This window comes from Polistes dominula, unplaced genomic scaffold, assembly GCF_049000335.1.
Source record: "Polistes dominula isolate Pdom_NZ unplaced genomic scaffold, Pdom_raw_medaka contig_82, whole genome shotgun sequence".
In the NCBI taxonomy this organism is placed as follows: domain Eukaryota; kingdom Metazoa; phylum Arthropoda; class Insecta; order Hymenoptera; family Vespidae; genus Polistes; species Polistes dominula.
This window is the reverse complement of record NW_028301046.1, coordinates 2,423,315-2,450,487: the sequence shown is the minus strand read 5'-3', so window position 1 is coordinate 2,450,487 and position 27,173 is coordinate 2,423,315. Positions and strand designations below refer to the sequence as shown.

General features: G+C 31.5%; 1 protein-coding gene across 2 annotated transcripts in view; it reads left to right on the top strand.

Annotated features, from left to right (window-relative positions):
* Su(Tpl) (Suppressor of Triplolethal) overlaps positions 1-27,173 on the top strand; it is a 72,729-nt gene that overhangs the window by 21,759 nt on the left and 23,797 nt on the right. For both annotated transcript variants that reach the window (XM_089175116.1, XM_089175117.1), the window contains exon 2: positions 7,038-7,085. In XM_089175116.1, coding sequence (XP_089031242.1) covers positions 7,038-7,085 — 48 coding nt within the window. The remainder of the gene's footprint in view (positions 1-7,037; positions 7,086-27,173) is intronic.

The window sequence follows — 27,173 nt, the reverse complement described above, 5'->3', positions numbered from 1 at the left end:
GAAATTTAATGTTCTACAAAAAAGGTATCTTATATTTTTTTCGTAAACCTCACCATTTGAATGATATTAAAGATTTAAGTTTGATTATTTTAAGACAAATTTCATTTTTGTTGATGAATTTTATAACTCGACAATAAATGATTATTATAAGATGCGCAATACAAATTTTTGTAGGAAATTAAATGCTCTATAAAAATGGTGTCTTATGTTTTGGCGATTAAATTAAGCGTTCAAAAGATATTCATCATCAAACTTTCATGTGCACTGATTTCTGTCTCTGAATATATATATATGTATATATGTTGGGATAGATAATGTTTTGAAAACTATTGACTATTAGAAATGAAAATATATATATTCTATTTTATAATGTAAATATAAAAGATATTGTATATAAAAAAAAAAAAAAAAAAAAATAACAACACAGCAATCTTCAAAGATGTTTCGTATTACAATGTAATTGAGATTAGGTTTTCGTAGAGATATATTTACGAAATCATTTCCGTAAGATTACATAGTGTTTGACGTCATTTGTAGATAACTGAAAGCTATCCGGAGAAGGGAAAAAAAAGAGAGAAAGGAAAAAAATAGAAATAGAAAGAGAGAAAGAATGAAAGAAGGAAAGAAAGAAAGAAATATAAGTTTAAATCGACTGTGAAAAACCTGTTATAAACTGGGGAATTTTCTTTTTAATTACGTATCTTTTTTTTATTATTATTTATTCATTATTTTTTAATATAATATATATATGTATATATTTATATATTACATATTATATATTATTATTTATGCTTAAAATAAATGAAAAGACTATGAAATATATATGTTTTTTTGTTTTGTTTATTTCTATATAAAGTAAAAAGATTTATAATTTTAGTTAGCAATACGTTTGACGTATTTATACGTTCCGCTCGATTAATCCCTTGAGTATTGAATTATTTGAAGATTTTTATTATTAATATATTTATATATAATAATATATAAATAATTTATTTATTTATATAACATATTTATTATATATAATTATTATATATTATATATAAAATATATTTAAAATTAATATATTTTATATAATATTTTTATTGAACAATTTATATATATTTATATATAAATATATTATATATATAATATTTGTATATAATATATAAATAGAATATTATTAGAATATTATTGACACATAGAATAGAATTACAGTAAGTAAAAATTAAGTAAGAATAAAATAGAATATTATTTATATAAAATATAAAAATATTATATTTATATTAAATAAAATAGGTGCGTAATGCCTAAAAGGTTAAATTATTCAACATAATAACATTGTTCCTATAGAATTACTAAAAAGAAAGAAACTTTCCGGTCCCCTCTAATATTATACAGTGGTAAGACAAATTTTTGATTAATTTTATTTTGAAAAAAGAAATAGAGATCAGAAAGGTATAAGGCATCTAACCATCCTATGGAAAGTTTAGAAGAATGAAGAAAGAAAGAGTGAGAGAAAGAGTACACCCTAACGAAGCTCATTGTTCTCGTCTTTGGTGAAAATCCGCAATGCTGCTTTCAAGTATTAGTAGTAGTAGTAGGTGTTGCACGAGATTTGCCAAAGGCAATTCCTTTCTCGTTCAATCAATATCATCAACAAGACAAAACCTGAACCTTACTTTTATCTTTTAGACCTATTGACTGTCTTTGTGCTAGAAAAAAACGAACTTTCAAATATTCAACCGAAATCTAATAACAGAGATAAATAAACTTTCATCTTTATGGTGTGATACCATATACTTTCATCGTATCGTCAAGAAAGAGGAGAAAGGAAAGAGAAAGAGAAAGAGAGAGAGAGAGAGAGAGAGAGAGAGAGAGAATTACAATAATCAATTTGGTCTGAGTGAGAAAGGAGTGAGTTAGGCATACCAACCAGCACGTATCGTTTCCTGAAAGTATTTTAATTTGAAACTTTCAAAATAAAAATATATTCCTCTCGTTTTAATATGTCGATGAGCTGGTTCGCGAAAGTTATTTAAATTTCGTGGTGTCAAGTGTGTTTAACGATAATTAACTACTTTTTCAATGTTTTGTTTAAAAGGGAAAACGGATAAACTTGTGGAAGGAGAAAGAGACAGGAGATATTATCCTGATACTTTATTCAAGTACCGTGGTTCAAGGATTTGGTATTCAACGTTCAAATTTTTACCAAAGTTTTATTTTTACTTATATTCACTTGGAATAAACTATCCAAATTTTTCGATTATCACTTTGGGTACATTTGACGAGTGAGACTCGTCATTATTATTATAATATAATATAATATAATATATTTAATTAAATATGTCATGATATTATAATAAAAGATAAAATAAAGTAGAATCAATATTTTTTTTTTAGTAAAATAATGTCAAATACAGATGAAAAATATATTGGGATCTCTGGCAGGGGCGTGGCGTAGCAAAATTCGACCTATTTACTCTAATTTTCAATTTAGCCACCAGATAGCGTATTCAAGTGCTAGAGATCTCACTACGTAGCGTAGCAATTCGACCTATCTATTCTAATTTTGAATTTAGCCACCAGATAGCGTATTCAAGTGCTAGAGATCCTACGTGGCGTAGCAAAATTCGACCTATCTACTCTAATTTTTAATTTAGCCACCAGATAGCGTATTCAAGTGCTAGAGATCCCACTACGTAGCGTAGCAATTCGACCTATCTACTCTAATTTTTAATTTAGCCACCAGATAGCGTATTCAAGTGCTAGAAATCCCACTACGTGGCGTAGCAAAATTCGACCTATCTACTCTAATTTTGAATTTAGCCACCAGATTGCGTATCCAAGTGTTAGAGATCCTAATACTACGCATAAAATTTTGGGACGACCTAATATTAGGGTAATCAAAATTTCTTTGATGAATACACTCACATTTAATTTGTTTCAATAAAAAATCGAAGGACTTTTTCAGGAAATTGAACAATTTCTATTACATAAAACACTAAGTATTAAAAAATGATGAACAAATTATTTCTTAATGACCATTTCAAATTTCTTTAATAAATAAATGTTATTTACCAGCAAAACAAAATTTGGATTACTTTTCAGTCTCTTATAATAAAATGAAAGGAATGATAAGAGTAACATTTTTCTTTTTACGAGAGTAATGATAAACACGAGACATTCTATCAATATGCTTTTTTTTTTTTTTATCTTTCACGTTCGTTACTTCGATTGAGTATAAAAACACATTCGTTCGTTCGTTCGTTCGACCTTATATCAGTCGGGACTGTTCGGATTATATTCAAAGAGGAAGTTGCCGATGAAGATTGTGGCTGGTTCTTCTACTATAAAAAAAAAAAAATGTAATCACAACCTGCCATATGTTATAGACAGTCCATCGTTTGGTCTTTTTCTCATGGTTCGCGTAAGCGCTAGCGTAAAATACAAACAGCAAAGACGATGGATGGATGGATAGATGGATGGTGGTGTGTGTTGGTTCGTTGGACGAGAAAATGAAGGACCTCGTGACTGTTTGTTTGTTTGTTTGCTTGCTTGCCTCTTCTGACCTAGAAATCAATCGATATCGATTGGTTGAGTCTCCCATTCGTTTCTTTCTCTCTCTTTTTCTCTTTTTCTACACACACGAAAAGGTTAAAGGGAGAAAGAAACAACTCTAATGTAGGCACTTGGAAAAAAATAACCTGTTCATTTTTGTAATGGGAATATGTAAAGTACACGATTTGGGTTCATTTTATTTTCAATTTGCTATTTCAAACGAAATGTTGTTGACAACGATCTGCGGTCTTAGGGGTTGTGGTCATATCTTGACAAATATACCACGTGGAAAGTCCTCCTTCAACTCAATCCAATCTCTCAACTTTGACGCTCATCTTTGATAGCTCGTGATCGCGTTAGATGACTAGAAAAATGTTAGATAAGATAAGGATGATTCTTTGATGCATCTAAACATATTGAGCATCACGTCAGCCATCGGTGACTGACACTAGACTTTACGTTTAAGCCACGTCCATCACGGATGACTGACACGTTCATCTATTTTTTCAATACAAAGTAATACCTGTGGCCTGACGATAATGTTCCTAAAAATTCACATGGCGCTTAAAACGTGTTAACGTCAAAATTAATAGGATTTTGTTGGGTACGATCAACTCAAAGTAAAAAAAGAAGAAGCAGACAAAATTGGTTAGTAATTTTGAGTAAGACTTTTTGAGTAAAACTTTGAGAACCAGCAGACATCCTCCTCATCCTCTTCCTTCAATGGGTGTTGGTGGAGTCCTCCGAATATGTTGAGATGCCATAAGTCGCGAAACGGAATGTGAATTTCAGGCGTTCTCGAAGAAGGCGGTGGCGGTGGCTTACGTAGATGCTCTCCTACACGCTTAGGAACGTGTATATTGTTCAAGTTAAACGTACTCTTACTTACATACATACACATACACACACACACTTATTATAGACGAGTGAGAGAGAGAGAGAGAGAAAGAGAAGTTTAAGGCGACGCGAAGGGAGAGACGACGACAAGCGAGTGGTTCGAGTTCGCCAACCGAGAGAAAGTGAACCAGTTGGCGGTGTTGCCGAATATCTCAGCTTCTCTCTTAGCAGTCGGCTCGATGAAATTCACATACCACGAATTGGCAACTAAGCGTCTCGAGTTTTGCGCGATTATGTCTCTCGCGTCGAGCGATTAATCGACTCACTCGCAATTTTTGGCGGGTGGTGTTGGGGTGGGCCTACTCGCGCTTCGATACTATGACGTTCTCTTTCTCCCTCCCTCACTTCTTCATCTATCTTTCTCTTACCCTCCCCCCCCCCCAATTTCAATAAGATTTATATGCGTTTAATAGTCACCGTGCTAGGGTGACTATCATTATTTATTGTCAATATGAAATTGTAAGGAAGATTAGGTAACATTGATTATGAGGTGTGCAAATGAACTCATTTTGTTACATTACAATATGAATTTAAGTTTGTATCATCCCTTTGATAAATATATTGGGTTGTTTGTATTTTTCCTGACACAATAAAGGTGCATTAGTTGATGTAAACTGGCAAATAACAACACGTGAGATTGGTGAGATGTAAAAATTTATCAAATTCAACTATTTATGTCCACTTGAAAGGATTAGATTTAACTTCGAACACCATTAACAACCTAATAATACACCTATGTCCGAGAAAACTGAAAGATATGTCCTGAAGCAATGCAAATTCTCAACTAAACTAATCGTCCCCGTAAAGGATTATCGGAATAATTAAAATTCTAATGAATTCCAACATCGAGAGAAAGCATACTCCAGCAAATAGTAACCGCATAGTTTCGCATTTACGAAACAAGACGTTGTTAAACCAGCGAGAGAGAGAAAGGTTCTTTAAATATCCTTTCTTCGATTTATTTCTACTTTCTTTCTTCGTCTATTTTGTTGTTCGTCAATTTCATCGCAATTAACACTGTCCCCCCGTCCACACGTCTTTCTAGGTTTTTTCGTGTCGCACTGATATTTATATTATTATATATACTCGATAATTTATGAATGGCACCAACGTGAAACCACCAGCACTTACCCAAAAGTTTTCGCATGGCATCAAAATAAAGCGACCAGTACTTACCCAATAGTTTTCGCATGACACCAACATGGAACCACCGGACGTCATAGTGTTAAGAGATTTCTTTGAGCATTCCATTCCCTCTTTTCCTTCTTCCTCAATTTTTTTTTTTCGTTCAGGGCCGGTCATATGATGAAAGAATTATCTATCCTTGATACGTCGGTGAAAGTAATCGAACGAACCATCCTCACAAATCATTTTTTTCTTTCTTATTGCTATAAGTAACCTCGAGGGATAAAAAAGAACCTTTTCTATCTCTCACCTATCTCATATCCTATCCTTGGATAGGATCATAAGAGATGGAAGATGGAATTTCTTTTTTCGTCATCCTCCTGTACAGGTCGTCTTTCGTGTCTCATTTCCACCAGCATCAGTACCAACACCATCACGTTGGTCAGAAGTAATGCGAAGCTCTTACCAGCATGACTTTCCCTTTCCCCTGAGTAGATCGTTCATTCGACCACTCACCGTTTACCACAGAGTCTACAAAATTCAACATAGAATCATATGCAAGTCCTAAGATTATAACTGGTGATATGATATGTGTACTCCTTTGCACCAATAAGACTGCTTTTGATGATTTCTCTATCAAGTTTTGCATCTGGATGATAACAAAATTAATTGTATCGATAAGAATTTGATTTTCATGCGAGTTTAATTGAGAACTCTCTTGTGTTTGAATTGTTACATAAGAAATTACCTAATGAGGTGATATACAGGGGGTGTGATTTTGTCATTGGGTTACTCTTAACAATTAATTATTATTTTTTATCCCTTTTGAACCTTACTCACCCCCAACTTTCGAACCAATTCTTCATACATTGCATATTTGTCTCAAATGAGAACTGAGGGGTTGGTGTAAAAACCAAGAGTTCAGTGGGTTGGTTAGTTCACCTTTTTGTTTTACCAAAAAATTATATTAGTTATCTAACGCAATTGTAAAATATTAATTGTCAAAATTAATATTTAAATATATAATATATAATAAATAATAGATATTAATGAAAAAACTGTTCGTGGCTCAGAGCTAGAGTTTCAGGTTTCTAACCCCAACATCGTGGGTTCGAATCCTGGTAGTCGCGAAATATATAAATATAAAATTTTTTTAATAATTTAATATCTAAAAATATATATATAATTATAATATTAAATATTTACTATTTACAAATATGATAATATATTATATATAATAAATATTAATATTTATAAGTATAATATTTATATGACGAAAGAATTATAATATAATTATTATTAATATTATTTCTTCTTACGTATCGTATGTTTCCGAGATGATTTAGGAATAAAATGTGGTTGCGTGTCAAAGGGGGGAATAATAACCCTCAAATTAATATGCCCTTTCGATATTTAGCCCTAAAAATATAAATTATTCCATACATTAAATAAATATTTGTTTTCTTTATTTGTTTCAGCATGGTACCAGCCAGAACCCTACGATACAATTCCAAGGAAATGAAGGAGTAAGTACAATAAATAAATATTTTATTATATTAATTATAAATATTGTTTTAACAAAAGTCAATCTTGTCGTCGTTGTCGTTGTGTCGTACGATAAAAGCACACCGAGTAACGCAACGCGCAGCGAAGGTTTCCTCGGTGAAGGCGATCGAGGTCGTTCGTGCAAGGTTGTACGCCGTTTTCTTTCCTCTCTTGCCTCTCTAGTCACCAATTATTATTGCCAATTCCCCACGCTATAACCCTTCCTTCTCTTTCCAACCTTTTCTTCTCGAAGCTTCCTCAAATTCACGTTACACGTTTAACAATACGTAACGTTACTCTCAACGTATGTATTCTTGTGTGACATATTGTTCCTATTCTTTAAAAATTCATTTAACATTTGATATCATTGTTCAATTCTATATTTATCCATTTTTAAACAAGAATTTTGTTAGAAATATTTGCTACGAAAAAATGACGTAAACATTTGGATCTAATTGACTTGTTCTTCTAAAATCTCGCGTTCCTTTTTTGGGTGTGGTCCCAGTTTCTTTCTAATGCGTGCTCTATAATATCATACGTTTCTCAAACCATCTAAATATATTAAGTCTACCGGAAAATTCTGTTCATTCTGACAAACACCAGTTCAATTTTTCGTCATTAGAGATAAAACATTTTGTAAAAATGCAATATATAAATTGTCATCACACTATGATAAGAAATTATAAATAATGATAATTGATAAATATTAGTACAATTAAAGAAATATGTGAAAATTGATTACTTTTGTTTTATTCAAAAAATGTACAGAACTTTCCGATAAACCTAATATTTCAATATAACTGTTACGATTTAAGCTAAAGGAAAGAAAAAGTGAAAAGAGGGTTAGGACGATAATTCCTGCTAAAAGAATTTGTTTGAAATCAAATAACATTTTATCAAAGATCTTTGAGATCGATATAAGTAAGGAAAAAAAGTGCAAGATAACATTCGTTCCAAAGATCACATCCGGCCTCCCCTTCGCTTAGCGACCTTTCAGCCTAGACTTGGACAAGTTGACCTTTAATCTCGTAACTGGCAACGTTGCTTACCACCTTATAGGAGACCGACGCGCACGCTCAGTGCTCTAAGCAGAGAAACAGCTTTTGAGCGACGTTAATACGAATTAAATTTATGATTGTACGAACCACCGTGTGTCTCTCTCATGGGGGATTCATATATAAAATTCATTGAAGTAACAACAAACACATTAAAAAAAAATGAAAATATTCAATAACTAAGCTTTAAATCGTAATTATAATCCTTGCTTTTAATCAATGTATCATTCAACTCACCTTCGTCAATTCGCGTCGATAAAAAGGGCATTTATTTTCGCTAGCCACCCACACACGTATCGTTTATCGTATAAGCAAAGTCGATGTGCTTGTACAAGCGTGAAAACTCGTTAGAGATCTCTTGGCGTGCAGGTGCAGGTACTGCATATACACATGAGTCCTACTAATGGGTTAACAATCATTTCTATTGTCCGATATGATGGTAGGTAGAGGTAGGTAGGGTAAGCTTTTTCATACGTGTATTTATGTACAATGGATTTGATTGAACGCGTGTACACTCTTGGTTTAGAGGGAGAACTCTAGTTTGAAAGTACGTCATAAACATTATCTGCTCTTCTTCGTTAGATAGCACGCGAGCGAACACACTCGAACTCATCTGTGCTTGATTCGTTGTCAACGTTTAACAACGATAGCCCTTACGGATAAAACGACTTTCATACCATGCGTGCTTCTTCTCATTCGCGATAAATCCCAACCACTTGTGCACTACCACCTTATCTGCCATGTCATATATATTATTATTCTTCTTCGTTCTTGTTTATTTCTGCAAGCTTTTTATTATCATCGTCTCTCTGAAGACAAAAATTTCCCCATCATGACGATTATTAAAATAGAACAATTCAAAATGGTTTGAAGTTATCATTCATCTTTTTAACTTGACAATGAATCAACCATTTTTATTCTCTTATCTTCAAATTCTGGTCCTTAACACACGTTCTGTGCCAAGGCCCTTTTTACCTGACTTGTCATTCAGGCCATTTCATTTTGTTATATTAAAATCAACCATTACATATAATTATTAATTATTATAAAATTAATATTATTAATTAATATATATAATTAATATATTTTTTTTATATTTTTATATTTAATTATTATTATAATATTTCAGCGCATTAAATATATAATATTAATATAATATAATAAATGTACCACCGATGGTACACGTGGCTTAATATATAATTAAATTAATATTAATTAATATATTATAAATTATATTTTTATATAATATATTAATTATATTATTATAGCGGTCACCCATCCAAGTACTAAACGGTGTCTAGCGCTGCTTGACTTTAATGATCGGACGAGTATTAATTTTTCCAGCACAGATTTGTCGTTAACTTATATTATTATATAATATATTATTAAATAATTAATTAAATTAATATATAATTAAATTAAAAAACATTAATTATATAATAATTATTATAATATTTCAGCGCATTAAATAAATATGTCTAATGATAAATGTACCACCGGTGGTACACGTGGCACGGAACGTGTTAAATTACGAAAGGGGATGAAATTATTTCAGTAATAAATTTGTTTTCACATTTAACCACCAATCAGAATACACGTCATCTATTTATTAATCTATAACCAATAACACCCGTAATTCATTCTATCTATTATTATTTCGGCTTTTTAGGATTAATTAATAGAAAAAAGAGAAAGTATTTTGATAGAACGGAAGAAAAATGATAAAGGACACTTCAAAGATAAGATTTAAATATGGCTAATCCAATAATAATTCCGTGCTTTGTATTTGAAATCAATCTACACACAACTATAAAAGAACTTAATATGCATGCATGAGAGACCTCGTTGCATATGTGGCTACATATTTAGATCTTTTAACGTAGTTAAAACATTATTTTCTTATATGTGTGTTAGTAGTGTGTAAAGCGAATTGTGCCGCGCACGCGCACGCGCTTACTTTCGCATTGTTGCCTTTCACTCACATCAAACAACTTTACCGACAAGTTACCGTCCGTTTTATGCGAGCCTTTATCCTCCACACGCTTTTATTCGTACCGTTGCTATCGCATTTTATCAACCATCTCTATCTCTATCTTTCTCAACCCTTTTTTTATTGAAAAAATGTAACGGGGGTGCGGAGGAGTGTTTTTGCAATATAATGGCAGCACGTCTATGCAGTCAAATATTGCCAGGGGTTGTTGACAATATTTTTAAAAGAATTAATTTTTAACCCTTTGAGTGCTATGGACGCATATATGCGTTTGGTAAAAATAACTAGATTGGTCGTTCACCGTATATACGTGTTTGTTAATATTTAATGTAAAATAATTTCATATTTATATTAATTAATTAATTATATAATTAATTAATTAATTAAATATATATATATAATTATTATTTTATTATTTATATATTATTTATATTATATTATTAAATATATATTAAATATCTATATAAATTTATATGTATTATTTTGCATATAAATATAAATTTTTTTTTTATTAATTTTGTATTTATTAATTATGTAGTTTGTACAATTATTTAGTTATATATACAGTAATATTATATTACTATAATATTATAATATGAATATTGTGTATACATATATAATGTAATATTATATATAGTATATTATAATATATATATTTAGTTTAGTATTCAGCACTCAAAGGGTTAAACAGCGGTAGCATCTCACAAATGTATGATCGAAGACTCTAACTGTTGACCCAACCATCAAACACATATTGTATGAACAACCACACTAAAGTGTTATTAATTATATCAAACATTAATTGTGACATTTGAATGAATCTATCAAACTTTTTCCTTCCCTATTTTCCCTTCTCTTTCAAGGTAATACACATGAACCATAGATTATTACAGTATCATTCCTATTGGACTCTTCTCTTCAGTACTTAATCAGCAATGATCAACACAAAACATCATGTTCTTTGGCTAACAGTTACTTTTTACGCATGACCCACTTTCAATCATTCCAACAGTCGAATCTAAGCAACTTCGATTTAAAAAGTAGGTCGTGATCCAAGAATCATCATCATCATCATCATATCATCATCATCATTATCACTATCATCATCATCCTCTCTTTGGACTAAGCTTATGTTAATTCTCTGATGATTATCGCGAATTATCGTTGCACGTGACAAATGCACCTTAAGAATGTCTTTGTCTCAACGATGAAAGGTTTTAAGGAAAGATTCATAAATCTCAATCACTAGAAAAAACCTAGACTAACTTATGATCTCGTCGAAGGTCGCGAAACTCACAAACCTTCAAGGTCACACACTCGACTTCTTCCTTTTTCCATCAAACAACCGGACCCAGACCCGATCCAAGCAGAATTATTCATTGTTCAGGTTCGTCAGCGAATTCTAATCGACATTAGGGAGGGGGGAAAGGGGTCTTACCGGTTGGGGTCGGGGTCGACATTGAGAATCGATACTGCAAGATTCGCCGGATGTGATGTCATCGAAAGAAGATGCATCGTGTTCCTATTGGCCAACCGATAAAATAAGATTTTTAGTACGACGCGACACGCGTCTGGCGAAAACTGGTTCCAAAGACCTTTTGTCAGATCTTCTCAACTCTTTCTCCCCACTTTTTTTTTTTTTTTTTGGTTCATATCAAGATCGTTGGTACGAACGTCTTCCAACTAGATGCTGAAATGATAAATGAAGGAAAGAAAAAAATTACTAGACGATATCACAAATGTTTTTATATTATTCGCATTAAAATGTTTCTTATTTTTTGAAATTACTGTAAAAAAGGGTTTGTTTTTTTTTTTTACGTGTAGCATTGAGATTACTTTCCACTTCGATTAAAAGTCCCTAGCCGAACAGTAATTAAACGTAATGTATTATAATTAGTAATATTCGTAAGTATCTGAAAGTCCTGTTAAATTACACATATGGGAATTCCCCATGTTAACTCGACTTGAAATACGTGACAAATAAATAAACCGGATTATCAGAAATAATAATGATCTTTTTCTTTACAATTTACGGTTGAAAAGCGAAGGATGCTTATAGTCCTTGAATAGGGAAAGTGAGAAGAGAATGCTGTTGCTGCTGTTGTGCGACTTTGAACGGATTATCAAGGAATCGATAGTTGTGCTTGCTTGTCCTTACGTTTCTTTCCTTTATTCAAAATAATATTCCGGAGGTAATGTATTGAGGTATAATACATATGTAAATACGTTAGGCCCAAAAAAGTGGAACATAATAGGGTCGTAAAACATGGAATTCTTCCCCTCCCTTTTTTTTTTGAATTTAGAACGATCGATCGAATGGTCTCGGTTTTAAATACCATGCAAACCCGTGACCAATCGAAATCACTAGATTACTAGTAATGTTGGTCTCGTAGTGTTACCAATCAAATCTGTTAGGGTTGTTTTATCTATTTTTTTTTTTTCAATTAAATTAATTTTTTAGAATTTTTATATCTATTTCAATATGCAATTATATATTTTTAATAATATGTAATATAATAATATATAATATATTATTAAGATATATACTGTATTATAATATATTATTTTATAATATTGTTATATAATATAATATTTATATTATAATTATATATATATTTAGTATATACTATTTTATAATATATTATATAAATATATTATATATATACTAAATATATATTATTATATTATAGTAATAATATTTAATTATAATATATAATATAAATTAATATAATATAATATAAATTAATAAATACATATAATAATTATTAAATTAATAAATATATATAATATATATACTTATTTATATTATTATATTATAATAATAGAGTATTTAATTTTATAATATATAATATAATATAATATAAATTAAATATAATATATTAGTATAATCATGTAATACATAATCTAATGTTTTGGTAAGAATAGTAAGTGGGGGTTTCCAATCTTTTTATTCTATCGGATTTATTATTTTTGTCAGTGATGTATTTACAACAATAAAACATTATCGATAAATTTATATAATCGAAATGATAATATATATATATAAGTGTTTATATTATATACGTCTTCTTTGTAAATAGTACTGTTTTCACATCGTTAGCAACAATTCTTATCACTCAATTACTTTAAAATTATCATCGCAAAAGTATAAATAATGGAAGTGGAACATATATGATGTAAAATGATAAAAAAACTTTTACTAAAATTTATTATTACTATCAGAAATTCCCAAATAAGCTATGATAATCTATTCTATGATTCAAAATAAAAGAATCGTTCAAGTTCTCTTCAAATTCGAGATAACAGATTTTCTCTCTCTCTCTCTCTCTCTCTCTACTTACCAAGTCTATTTATCTATCTATCTATCTCTGTTAAAATACCGTTAAAATATCGATAGAGGTGTATCATTTCAATGGCCCATTTCTAACTCATCAAATAGAAATAGACGAAATTTATTGAAGAAAACGGTACATGGTGACGTAACGCACATGTGGTTTCTTTTTTTTTTTTTTCAAACGATCATCTAATTAACTCTTAGAGTGCTATGAACGCATATATACGTGTTTGTTATAATATTAATGTTAAATAATATAATGTTTATAATAATGCAATTAAATTATATTCAAAAAGTAAAACTTTAATTATTAAATATAATTTAATATTGGAATCTGGTTAATAATAAATTATTCTTACAAAACATTTTAGTTATAATTTTATATATATATATTAATATAATATTTAAATTATAATTTTATTATTATAATATAGTTAATAATAATTTTATAATAATAATAAAATATATATATATAATAATAATAAAATATAATATAATAATAATTAAATAATATAATATAATATTACAATTAAATAAGTTTAGTATTCAGCACTCAAAGGGTTAACAGGTTGCAACTATACCTAACAACTTCTTTCTTCAAATTACAATAATAAATATATATATAATAATAATAATAAAATAATAAATATTAAATATTAAAATATATATAATAATAAAATATATATAATAATTAAATAATATATTATAATATTATAATTAAATAAAAAATATATCTATATATATATATATTTAATTTAGTATTCAGCACTCAAAATACAATAAGTACTTTCTTCAAATTACAATAGAAAATTATTACAATTAAATATTTCTAATAAAATAATTTATAATAATTAAAAAGAAATATTAGAGAAAAAAAAGAAAAAAATCATAAATAGAAATAGGTTCTCGCTTTCAAAGTCCTCGAGCGAAATTCGTGCAAGGTCGTAAAGAGTCTCCCCCTTCCTTCTTCCACCTCCTTCTCCTCTTCTTCTTTGGTGCGAACGATTTAGACCGGAAATTCCGGAGGTGATCGTGCGAGCGTTGATCGTTCGCACGCACACGCGCACTACGATCATTCTCTCTCTCTCTCTCTCTCTCTCTCTCTCTCTCTTGTATTTTTTTTTCTTTCTTTCTTTTTATCTAGTTTCCATTCATAGCGTAACCTACACTTCTCTCTCTCTCTCTCTCTCTCTCTCTCTCTCTCTTTCTCTTTCTCTTTCTCTTTTTAACTAGGAGGCATTTCCTTCTTCCTTCTAGCTCGGTTGCAACGATGCGATTACTGAAATTCCGAATTTCATTTGCGTCGAATGACTTTCACTTTGCTCACGCGACACGTGTATCTGTCTGTCTGTTTCTGTGTGTGTGTGTCGTGTGTCTCCTCCCCCTACTCATTTCTCATGAAGCTTTAATGACAAATTACCTTTTGAAATTATATTCGAATTTCTCTCATTAACGAATTTATAATCTTCTGTCACGTTCGATGAAATTTCAACGTGTCAACGAACGTCCTCAACCAATCGAAATAAAATCGAAATGAATAAAAAAAAAAAAAAAAAGCAGCGAACTGCTAAATCTTTGACATTTCTTTTCGAATTTTCATTTGACATCGAATTAAGATAACGAAGTATATCAGTGGATTAAGAAACATATATATAATCACTCTTATGTTTTATATTTAAAAAAAAGAAACCATACCATTTTTGTATGGTTAATCCTATGGGTAAACACTTATTTGAAAATTACTTTGAAATATTTAATTATAATATAATAATAAAATTTTAATTCTAATATATAATTTAAATTAATATTAAATATAATATTTAAATATTATAATAATATAAATTAATTTGAAATATTTAATTACAATATAATAATAAGATAAATATTAATTTATAATAATATAATAATATATTACAGAAAATAATTTCTCTTTATTTGTTTTCTCTCACGATTACAAGTGAAAAAGATATATATATATATAGATATATATAGATCTCACATCGTGTTTTGACTTTAAAAAAAACATTTGCGTAAACAAATTGTAAAACACCAACAGAAGTAGTCAACACGTGAACACTTTCAATGTTTACGATTAATTTAAAAAAACCTTGAAATGAATGTCTTCCTGGATAGATGGAAAAACGAGGTGATCACCGTACACCACACGTGTAGTCTTTAATGATTTGTTAGAATTCCTTAACGTTATCAACAACAACCTTATCGGAAAATGACAAAGTAATACAAACTTGTATCAAAGTTTATCCGTAATGCACGTGTTCTACCTTTTGTACGATATATATTATACTTATTGCTCAATATTGCCAACGTAGCAACGTGCTTGAACGAACCAACAACGATTTCGACACACACACACACACACACACACACACACACACACACACACATATTATACATATACAGACACACAGTTACGAGAAAAGAACATCGCATTGTTTTCAACGATTTTATAATGTGCATTATTACTCGATTAAACTTTGTGCACTCATGTGCATCTTTACCCAAACAAATGCATGACGTACTAATACGTCAAATGGTAATAACCAAAAGGATTAATAATAATACTTGCTTTTTCCTTATTATACCATCATCCCTTATTTCAAACCAAACATTTTTTTTATTCACGAACCAACACAACAAATTGATACAAAATTGTAAAGACAATTAGGAAGAACCTGGAGATACATAGAAAAAATAAAAAAAGGGACTTGATTCAATAATATTTGCATATTTGTAAAATGAAGGACACAATTATAATCCTATACCTGTAATAAACATGCGAAACATGCAAAAAAAATAACAACAAAATTAAATTGATAATTAATTATACGATGAAATGAGGAGAGAAGATTTCTTCGTTCAAGCTCCTTTATGTAAACCTTGAGCCTAGATCCGGATTCTTGAGTAGCGACGCGAGAACGAATCAAAGAAGGGGGAAGGGGTGAGAAGGAGAAAGGGTGAGGGGTGGGGAGGGGAGGGGAAGGGGGAGAAGGAGATAACGCGACGCGTGCATCGAGGCAAAGAGAAAAGTAAAATAGGAGAAGGGATAACACCTTCCAACTTCTTCCACTCGATGAAAAGAGGGGGTGGTTGTGGGGGAAGGGGTTTCACCGAAAAGGGGGACAAGAGGTAGGGAAATATCATGCGGAATTATCCACACACTCACACACACCATCAGCACCACACATTTTTTTTTTAGATCGGCCGACCACAGGTGGTGGTGTGGAGGAGGTGGGAGGAAAAAGCCAAGCACGTCGGCGAAAGTGTTCTTTGCCTATTGTCGATGATGATCATTCAGAGAGGGGGAGGAAAGAGAGGGGAGAAAGAGAAAGAAAAGAGGACGAATTTAATGGCGGGTCACGTAGGAAAAAAAATGTAAGGAGAAGAGAGAGGGGTGGAAGGGGGTTTGAGCAGAAAGAGAGAGAGAGAGAGAGAGAGAGCCTTACCTTTCAATATTCCTCTACTTTAACGGGAATATTCAGCAAATGTTAAATCTGTAAGAAGAGAAATGATCTTTTTATGATTTTTAGGATTTTTTTTTAGGATTATTAGGATTAGAAACCTAAAGAGGAGGTTGTGTAGTTCCGGGTGCAGTTATTATTTTTTTTAGGGAGGGTAGATTGCTAGCCTTACCCTCGAACGAACCCTCCTTCTTTTTCTGGGCTTAGGACCAGCTAGATATTATCTAGGGATATCTAGATATTAACTAGGCGGAGTTAAGATAAATCTAGATTTTATTAATAATATAATTAATTACAGAGTAATATAGTATATATTATTATATATTAAGTATATATGCGCATAAAGTAGACTATATTAGAAATAAGATTAATTAAATAATATAATAAATATTAAAATAAAATAATTTAATTAAAAAAAAAAAAAACAACAACGAACGATGGATATGGCATCGATTTGATTGAGAAATGAAACAAGAATTTAATTATTTATTAATCTTTTTTTTTAATATAATTTATAAGAAAAAAGAAAAACAAAATGATAATCTCAAAAATGTCGACAAACAAGAAACATTATTAAAAATAAAATAAAAATAATCTGACCGTACTTCAATGCAAGATATTTTGTTTCTCTCGACTTCTTCCATGTGTCTTATTGTGTATCGGTCGGGTGTCGTTCGTCGTTCGTCGTCGTGCATCGATAAAAATGACCTCGTTTCTGTCAAACGGAGATTAAGTAACTATGTTTCAAGCAGCTCGCGCGTTATACTTCCTTTCACTGACAGAATCGCGCCTATGAGAACCCGTGTGTTACCCGTGCCGGTGGTAACACACTGCCGGTATCCACCATCCCATATGTCTTCCAACTTAGCAAACTTACTTCTATATGTTTTACCATACAACAATTCTGCAACATTCTTATACACATCTTTTTATTACTTAATCATTATTTTTATTAATTGATGAACCCTTGATGATTTATGAATTGATGAACTCTTTTCGGACGCGTATCCACTTTCAGTCACCAAATTCAGCCACCACACATAGTTTGCTATCAGCCACCACACAAGAAACCGTACTAATCTTATATATATATATAAATTAATTGCGATCACTACAGCACCCAAATCCAAATGAAATACTTCCGAAAAGGGTTGATACACAAAATTGTTATTGTTCAAAAGGGCATTTTTTATTTCAAAGTATCTTCTATATATATATGTCATATTCAAATACACTAACTTTCAATTTTCATTTAGTTTTTTTTTACAATTGTAAATGGTTCATATACTGTGGTCACCAATGACCACCGTGACGTCTCAAGAGAAACCTGAGATCATATATGACCAACATGGCAATCAAATTATTATATTCTGATTTATTTTTTTTTTTTTTTTTTTTTTTTCTTAAACAGATAGCAGAAAACGTATGTATGGTGAATTAAAAATGTATGAGAACATTTTTCTCTTGTCCTGTCCAATTCATTGGTATTATCTCGTTCTATCCCACTTTGCAATGGTATAGTCTCAGTCTCTTATTCTCCTTCTCTCTCTCTCTCTCTCTCTCTCTCTCTCTCTCTCTCTCTCTCTGTCTCTCCTTCTCCTTTCACGATACCAAAGGTATGTAGGCTGTGCCACATCCTTGCCCGGAAACCGTTACATTGCTGGCTGGCTTTACACTGAATGGAGCTCGCCATACCGTTGTTTCCCATACACGAATTTCCTTCGTTTTACCTTCATCGTTACCAAATTGGGTGGTCATTTCTTATAGGGCACTCCTCCTCCTCGTCGTCGTCGTAGTCTTATCATCTTATCATCGTTTTTCAAGGACACACCTGAGGTGCTTGGAATTCGTCCTTGTCGATTGAATATAGTAAAATTAATTTTGAAAGAAAGAAAAGAAAAAGAAATGGGGAAACGTTTTAATTTTTGTTTTACTTTTTGTCACATTTTTTGTGTGTTTGATTATTATGAAACGAAAGTATGTATAACAAGATTTTCCAGGAATATTTGTTATGTTTATTTAAAAAAAAAAAGCACGTTTTTTTGTCGTCATCACATTAGCGAGAACAATGGTTTTTTTTCTTTTTGTATTTTGTATTTGATATTTTGAAAATAATTCTCAGGGAATATTTGTCAGAAATATTTCAATTACGTAAAGTAAAAGAATGTCGTATTACATCTCAAGGATATACACACACCTCAAGGATATAATATCACAGCGCAAATTGATGCTTAATTATCAATATAATGATCGTTATTATTACAAATAACCATGTCCCTTGAAATATTTCAAAGTTTTGCGTGAGCGTGAAACACGAGATTATCTCTGTCCAATTTCCACACAATCTCCTCCTCCTCCTCCTCCTTCCCCCCTTTGGTTCTCGTCTTTTTGATCGGTGAAAAAAAAAAAGAAAACATGGAAGTGGGCCGAGAATTATTTATACGTAGCTCCGACACAGCTGATTTCTCTCTCTCTCTCTCTCTCTCTCTCTCTCTCTGTTTTCTTCTTTCTTTCTCTTTGCCCCCGTATTTTTGTAAATTTAGGCTTGGAGCCAGCGAAAAAGATGAAAGGAGAAAAAAGCATTTAGAAGAATATAAACGAATTGAATAAAAATTCACAAAACTTTGGATATTTATTTTATTGGATACACGTGACAAGGTAATAAGAAGAAAAAAAAAAACGAAAGATAACTTTAGTAATTTATACAGTTACGTTACTTTGTTTGGATATGATTTACTCAAAATAGAATCAAAAGTTGTTACGAACAAAAGAAAAATTATGTTTGATGTTTTTGAGAAGTAAAATTTTACTTGACACAATTTCAATTTTTATTTTAATACTTTTTGCACAATGTTGATCAAAAAAAAAGAAAAAAAAGATACTTTGTTAAAGTAAAAAATATCAAATACAACAAAATATAGATTGTTCAGAATGAACAAATAGTAGTCTCACATTGCGTTCTATTATCTTTATCTTAGCTAGTTCTTTTTTTGTTTCTAGTGTAATATACGTGTACGTGACGACAAGTTGGCCGCATCCGATAAACTTAACATTTACATTAAATTGCTTAGTTTGTCATTGAAAACTTTAATTGGTATCGTGAAAGAGTAAGATAGATTGAAGCTCCGGGATGATCGAGGTATACTTAGAAATAGAATCGCGAAACTTATTATGCGGTTTATACCGAAAGTTGCAATGCTTAGAAATTATTTTTCCTTGCGACAGATCTGCTAAGAGTTCTAGCTAGTTTTTCTATGTTTTTTTATTTTTTTTTCTATTTACTTACACACTTGCGATCAATCATGGTTTGTGTCTTGAAAGTGGACACATTTGAGCGTGTCCTAGAGAGAAAGACCGGTTAGATTCTTATTTATCTCAAGATAGAAGCAAAGAGAATGAGAATAACTCGTACAAATTTCCATTTCGAAGGGCTTCCTTTCGTTAGTTGGTTGGCAATGTGACGTCAAGCTAGGATGCGTGGGATTACGTTTAAATTGCTTCGGAAACTTCGCGTTCATTCTTGCGCAACATCAAATAACAACCTATTGAACATTCCGATTCAATCATGTTAAGGCAAGTAGATTGTTGTTCAATTTGTTCCATCATTTTACTTCGATAAACGCCGATATATCAGAAAGACACAATGTCCAATCTTAAGAGAAAATAGAATTTTCTGTCATTTTTTTTCATAAGTGTCATTTATCTCACAATCTCTACTTCTAGATGATATCTACGAATCAGAATGATATTAAGTATTTGTCAGAGTTGCTTGAACAATTTTTCCTGAACTATAAATTTCATTATTTTGACATGAATTATGCCATACATTACGATGATATCTAAGTTTTTTCTATTTAGATTAGCAAGAGTAAATAATTGTGGTAATTTTTTCGATAGGTGTGGCCTTTTAAAATCAGTAATGACTTAGTTGCCAACCCAACGTTCCTCTTATATTGTTTCCATATTCACATGTAAACAAATTGCAATAGATTTATAAAAATGATGAATTGTTTAGTACGTGATTGCAAAGTTATTTCAAAAGATATAAAAAAAATAATTGCACGATTACCCCATCTAAATAATAAATGATAATAATTAAATATTATGGAAGGTTGCAGTAGTAAAATGATGAATAAAACAATAAAAAAAAAAAGGTTCAATAGTATCCTTCAAATCAGCAAATTGAAAGAAGCTCTTGCACCTTTGATTCCTATTTCTAATGGGATAACGAGTTTCAATGTCAGTAGGTCGTCGTCGTCGCGTATAACGACATTTAAAAAGCTCTACTTTGAAGTGTCTCATCGTTGAACCCACCAACATACTACTACCAACTCCTAAAGTATAGTAGCATTTATTAGGTTTCTTCTTTTCTCTGATTATTAACTTATTATTTATATTTGTCTATTATTATTTCATTACTTGTAACATTTCAGTTATTCTGTTTAGGAATGAAAATACAGGTAACCTTTCTACAACACGGCATCTTATAACAAGATTCCCAAATTGCGTGAACCCTCTTATAATACGACATCCTATAACACGATTCCTAAATTGCGTGAACCTTCCTACAGTACGGCATCCTATGACACGGTTTCCTTTCATAAAAAACCTTTGTACAACAGTGCACTTTTACAGCCGTGGCAAGGTTTGTCGTCTTAAAGATACAGTATTGTGAAAAGTATTTCTTTTCATCTGCATGGCCTGAAAACAAAATTTTTGGCTCATGACTCTGGGTTCTCATACAACACGGTTTCACACAACATGCCATTTTCTAGGTACTTATCTACCGTGTTATAGGAGGGCTAGCTGTACAAGAATTTGTGTGGTTGGTAGTTAATTCTCATTGAAAATCCAAGGAATCCATCGCATCACGTCGTTGCGGTGGTCGCGCACCGAGAGCCTAAGCGGCTCGGCGTGCCTGCCGGTGCTATATAGGTTACTATCGCAACGGTCTTCATACCTCCTCCTCCTCCCTCCCTCCCCCTTTGCCACCTCCTTCTTCTCCTCCTCGCTTCACGTGGAACTGCTGCCTTTAAGAAGGTCGTTTACGGCACAACCCGAATCCACTTTACTTTTCTCTTTTGCTTCTTTTTTTCTTCTTCTTCTTCTTCTTCTTCTTCTTCTTCTTCTTCTTCTTCTTCTTCTTCTTCTTCTTCTTCTTCTTCTTCTTCTTTTCCCCCTACTCTTTTTCTTGTCTTATCTTCCTCTTTCTACGTTTGAATTCTCGTATCAACGATGAAGAAAACAGTCATCGAAATATACTGGTATTTTATATTTTTTTTTTTTTTTCTTTTATTTCTTAGGAAAATACTTGCGATGATAATAAATTTCTGCTTCGTGATTTTGTCTTCTCTCTTTTTCTTTTTCTTTTTATTTCTTCTCGATAACATTTTTAAAGTTAGAATTAATCGAGAGAGAGAGAGAGAGAGAGAGAGAGATAACAAGTAAGGGGAATTACGTTCGATGTCGTGTAACATCTTGGAAATAAATAAGTGTTAAAAGAATCTAATAATTAATTATCGTTGAGACAGCAAGAAAAATTTAGTAAACAGAATATTTTTTTACTTGTTTAGTTTTGATATATATATAAGGCATGTTACTAGGTGCTTTAAAATGAAGTCTTGGAGAAGAAGCCTGAATAAATATAAGTAGGTAATTTTTAGGTCATTTATTGAGTATAAAGGTTTAATAAATTATTGTAGAATTTATTACAAAAATATTTACCTAAAAATATATTTTTTATCTCAGTTACTAAATTTGTTATTTGTATCAAAATTTAAAAAAAAAAAACATTATTCAATTTTACCTACTTGCAAATGAAGATTTTATATTTATATTATGAACATTAATATTAATTAATTAATAATGTAATATATAAGTAGGAGGATATTATATTTAATTAATATTTAATATTATATAATAATATTATAAAAGTTCAATAAACAATTTCATTCCAATTAAAACCAATTATATATTACACCCCTAGAAATATATTTTCTATTAGCAACTAAATTTGTGTTACCTATGTCACAATTTGTAAAATATTTACTTGCAAATGAAGATTCTATATTTACATCATTGCAACCAATATTAACTGCACTATGAACATATATAAAAAAAAAAAAAAAATAATAATAAATTCTTATTATGCAACAAAAAGAATCGAGTAACAAATACAATAAAATTAATACTCAACGTTTCAACCAATAATCTTACAGCTGTGCTTACATAAATGTTTCTCTATAAAAAAATAATTGAAAAAAAAAAACATGCTGTCATTAGGTGTTAATCATATTTTCCTATAGTTTAAATAGTGTCTCCTCTCCCCTTCACCCCCCAAAAAAGAAAATGTTGTTCGTAGACCTCGTCTTTCCAGGGATTTTCGGGGTATTTGGGCAGACCGTGTGACGTGCGCAGCACCGTCAGCTTGGCCGAGAAGTTTGCCCGAGAGCCAGCAGCAGCAGCAGAGCTCGTCGTCTCTGGTGGGGTAAAACGAGCTATGCCACGTGATCGTTGCTCGCGGGTATATAAAGCCACGCGATTCGAGCTGGAATCAGCCACTCGCCGCGGCTGGCTCTGAAGCGCTTCAAACGATCGATATGTCGTCGTTGTCGTCGTCATTGCTGTTGCGCTTTACCTTTAGAACAATTTTATCTGGCGCCTACCTTCTCGTAATTTAAACAAAAAGAAAGAGAAGGACGAAAGTAAGAAAACAAAATCACGAAACTGCACAAGAGAGTGCATAATATATTAATGCATTACACATTCGAATTGTGAAAGTAGATAAAAAGACAAACAACATTGCAAAAGGTAACAAAAAATATAAAACCATTTTGATATTCGATAACAACGAAAAGAGAAAGAAAAAAGAGAAGGAGGAAATAATAAAGGAGAGTAGAAAAAGGCACGTGCAAGCGTGATCAATGACTTGGGAAATGTCACGTGCACGAGTTGCTTGGGGTAGGTCACAGAAATCGACGACCTCTAGAGGAGTGACGTAGGAAACACACGCTCTCTCGTCCTCTTCTAATTCGATATACTATACCCAACCAACACACACGAGTTGTGTTATATTCCTACTACCGTGATGGGTTGTCATCGTCATCATCGTCATCATCATCGTCATCAGTGACAACACTTTTATCACTCTAGTAATCGACCTACGCGTTTCGGGTTACGCCTGTCTTTCTGTAGTCATCAAAGATGCGTCAAACGAATGGATTATACAGTTGGCCTACTCTTGAGGAAAGAATATACAAAAATATACATATATAGGAAAATAATAAGCGAGTAAATTATTCATTGGTGCGTCAGTAGACGTTCTCAAGAATTTTTGGGCGTGGTTCAACAAACGAGAACACAACCCACGTTGATTGGACCATCATCATCATCATCATCAACGGTCTCAGGAGATCCCTCTTCTTCTTGCTGCATCATCGTGGCTCCTTATTTGAGTATCATGGATAAAAAAAGAACGGAAAAGTGAGATTCTTATCGTTAGAAGATATACTTAAATACCCATATTACGTGTTAGGTGGGAGGAAAGTAGCAATCGTAACGGAGACACAACACACAGACGCGCGCCATCGATCTCCCAAGGTCCGCAAGTTGAGGTCTTGCCTTCGCCTGCTTTTCTTTTCCCTCTCTCTCTCTCTCCCTCTCTCTCTCTCTCTCTTTCTTTTCCTTTCTCATTCAAGGTGATTTCAAAAAGAGAGTTTTGTCCATTAAAAGAAGAAGAGTTGAAAAGAGAAAGACTATAATGCATAGTCAATGAGTCAATCATTGGCATTGGGTGGGGGTAACCTTCTTTCCTTGAGCACGAGACAATTTTTGGAAAGTCAGAGACGCTCCCCTACTTAAATTTTTAGAAGAAGAGAAAGAACATGGCCTAGAATTGATTAAAAAAAAAAAAAACAGAACTCTGATTCGTCGCGGATAATAATAGAAGTGAGTGTTGCGTAAGAGAAAGAGAGAGAGAGAAACAGCAAATCCGATTCATTCCAGTTAAATCCTGTATTTTATTTTGATTAGGGCTTCAAATTGTTCATCCAAAAACAACCTTTTTATCAAAATTTATTTTTATTCCCTTTATCAAAAAAAAAAAAAAGAGGAAACAATCCTCTATCTTACTTGTACGTCGTTAAAATGAAAAGCAGCTCATATCTGTTGTTCACATTTCAAATGGAATTGAAAGATTTTCATCAATCTGAAAGAAAATGATAGTTTGAAATGGAAAAGGAAAGTTTACTACGATCGATTTCTAGAACGTCGTCGTATGAGCAACAAACCGTTTGCTGATCCTTTGATGTTGTCGAGGTCGGATGTCTCTCGGTGAACAACCATCAATCTCGATGGATGTGTTATAAGGACGTTTTCACGCTCTCACTAAACGTATCACGTTCGTCGTTGTCTTCTCTGTGCGGGAGAGTAAATCTAAGCGGGAGAGAGCTTGCCTGCTTGTTTCTGTATATTTTTTTTCTCTCTCTCTCTCTCTCTCTCTCTTATTCTAACTGTAAAAGACACCATCAGTTCTATACTGGGGAAAGGCGGGGGGGGGGAAGGTTTAAATCCACTCTGAGAAAAATCTGATCGTAATTACTTCCGACTCGGTGAGAGATCTTTTACGGGATTACTGGGAAAAACGGAAATTCACTTTCTTTAAGTTGATACCACTACTGATGGATTTTTTTGTTGTTGTTGTTGTTGTTGCTTGGGATACGAATACTTTTCTAACAAATATGTTTAATATTTTTTTTATTAATTTTTTTTTTTTTTTTTGATAATTTATATATAAATATAAATATATAATAATTCTAATATATTAATAATTTAATTATATATAATTTAACTATAATATAATAATAAATATTATATTATTATTAATTATATTATAATTCATTATAATATTATTATAATATTTGTATTATACATAGAACACACTAATTCAAATTGGTATAGTAGTTAGTATAATAATTTTTACATATTTTATTATTCCCCATAGATAATATCACAAAATACTTCGACACAATTTTAAATATCATTAACATATCCAAATGAATTATTTCTCAATTTCTATTTATATATAAATATATATATTAATGTAAGAATGATGCAATGACACATGCATTTAAATGCAATGAAAAAAGAAAGCTTCTTTACGTATGTCAAAGTGATATCAGGTAAACAGAAAAAAAAAAGAGATCGGCTTTAAATACTTTTAATGAACACCATTCGGGGATGGAAAGTTTTATGTAAAACAAAACCAAAAAAAAAAACTCGTCCAATTTTCAAAGTGTTCCGTAAGTTAAATAACTTTCTTTATCTTGACTATGGTACCTCAGCACGTATATTTCCTTTCTTTTTCTCTCTCTCTCTCTCTCTCTCTCGCTCTCTCGAATGGTGGATTATTCGATAGTAAAAACGAACGTGGAATAATAAGAGAAATCCTTCCTTTCCATGGCGACAAAAACGACGCAATCGAAAATCAACGCTACCAACGTCAGAGATAGGATAGAAAAAAAGATAGTAAGAGAGAGAGAGGAGAGAGGAGAGGAGAGAGAGGGGGTTTGACATTTAAATAGATTTTTATTTTCACTGCGTAAACGCCTACTTAAAAAGAGTGGCCACAGGCCACAGCCTTCAACATCGAATTATTCAGCTTCGGTTTCGATTTCTTTGTACTTATTTTGATTTTATTTTATTTTATTTTATATTTCGAATAGAAAAATACGCAGTTTAGAGTGAATTTTTAGAAAAGAACAAGAAAATTTCATTCGTAATTTGAAAAATATTTTTTTTTCTTTTTTGAAAAATGTAGAATCGTATTTTTTTTTATTTCGTTTTAAAATGAGAAATCTCTGTGATAAAATTTGTTTCAGGGTCAAGGTAAGTCAATAGTAACAGCTATGGATAAACAAGATTTTCTAATTCCGAGACCTACATTTTTGTTTGTTCTATCTGTTTTTAAACGAAAATATATACATATGTATATGTTACATATGTTCATATGGTAAGATTTGTAATTTGAGAGAAATTGGGTGGAGTAATGGGATAATAAACAACTTGTATAATAAACACACGGAGTTCTTATAATATTTGCGTTACTTTCGTTCGTTGTACTTAACCGATAACATCTGACTGTTCTAATAATAGTAAAATCATGATAACGCCATCTTGTCATATTATCGTAGTAAAGGTGTCGTTCCTGTATA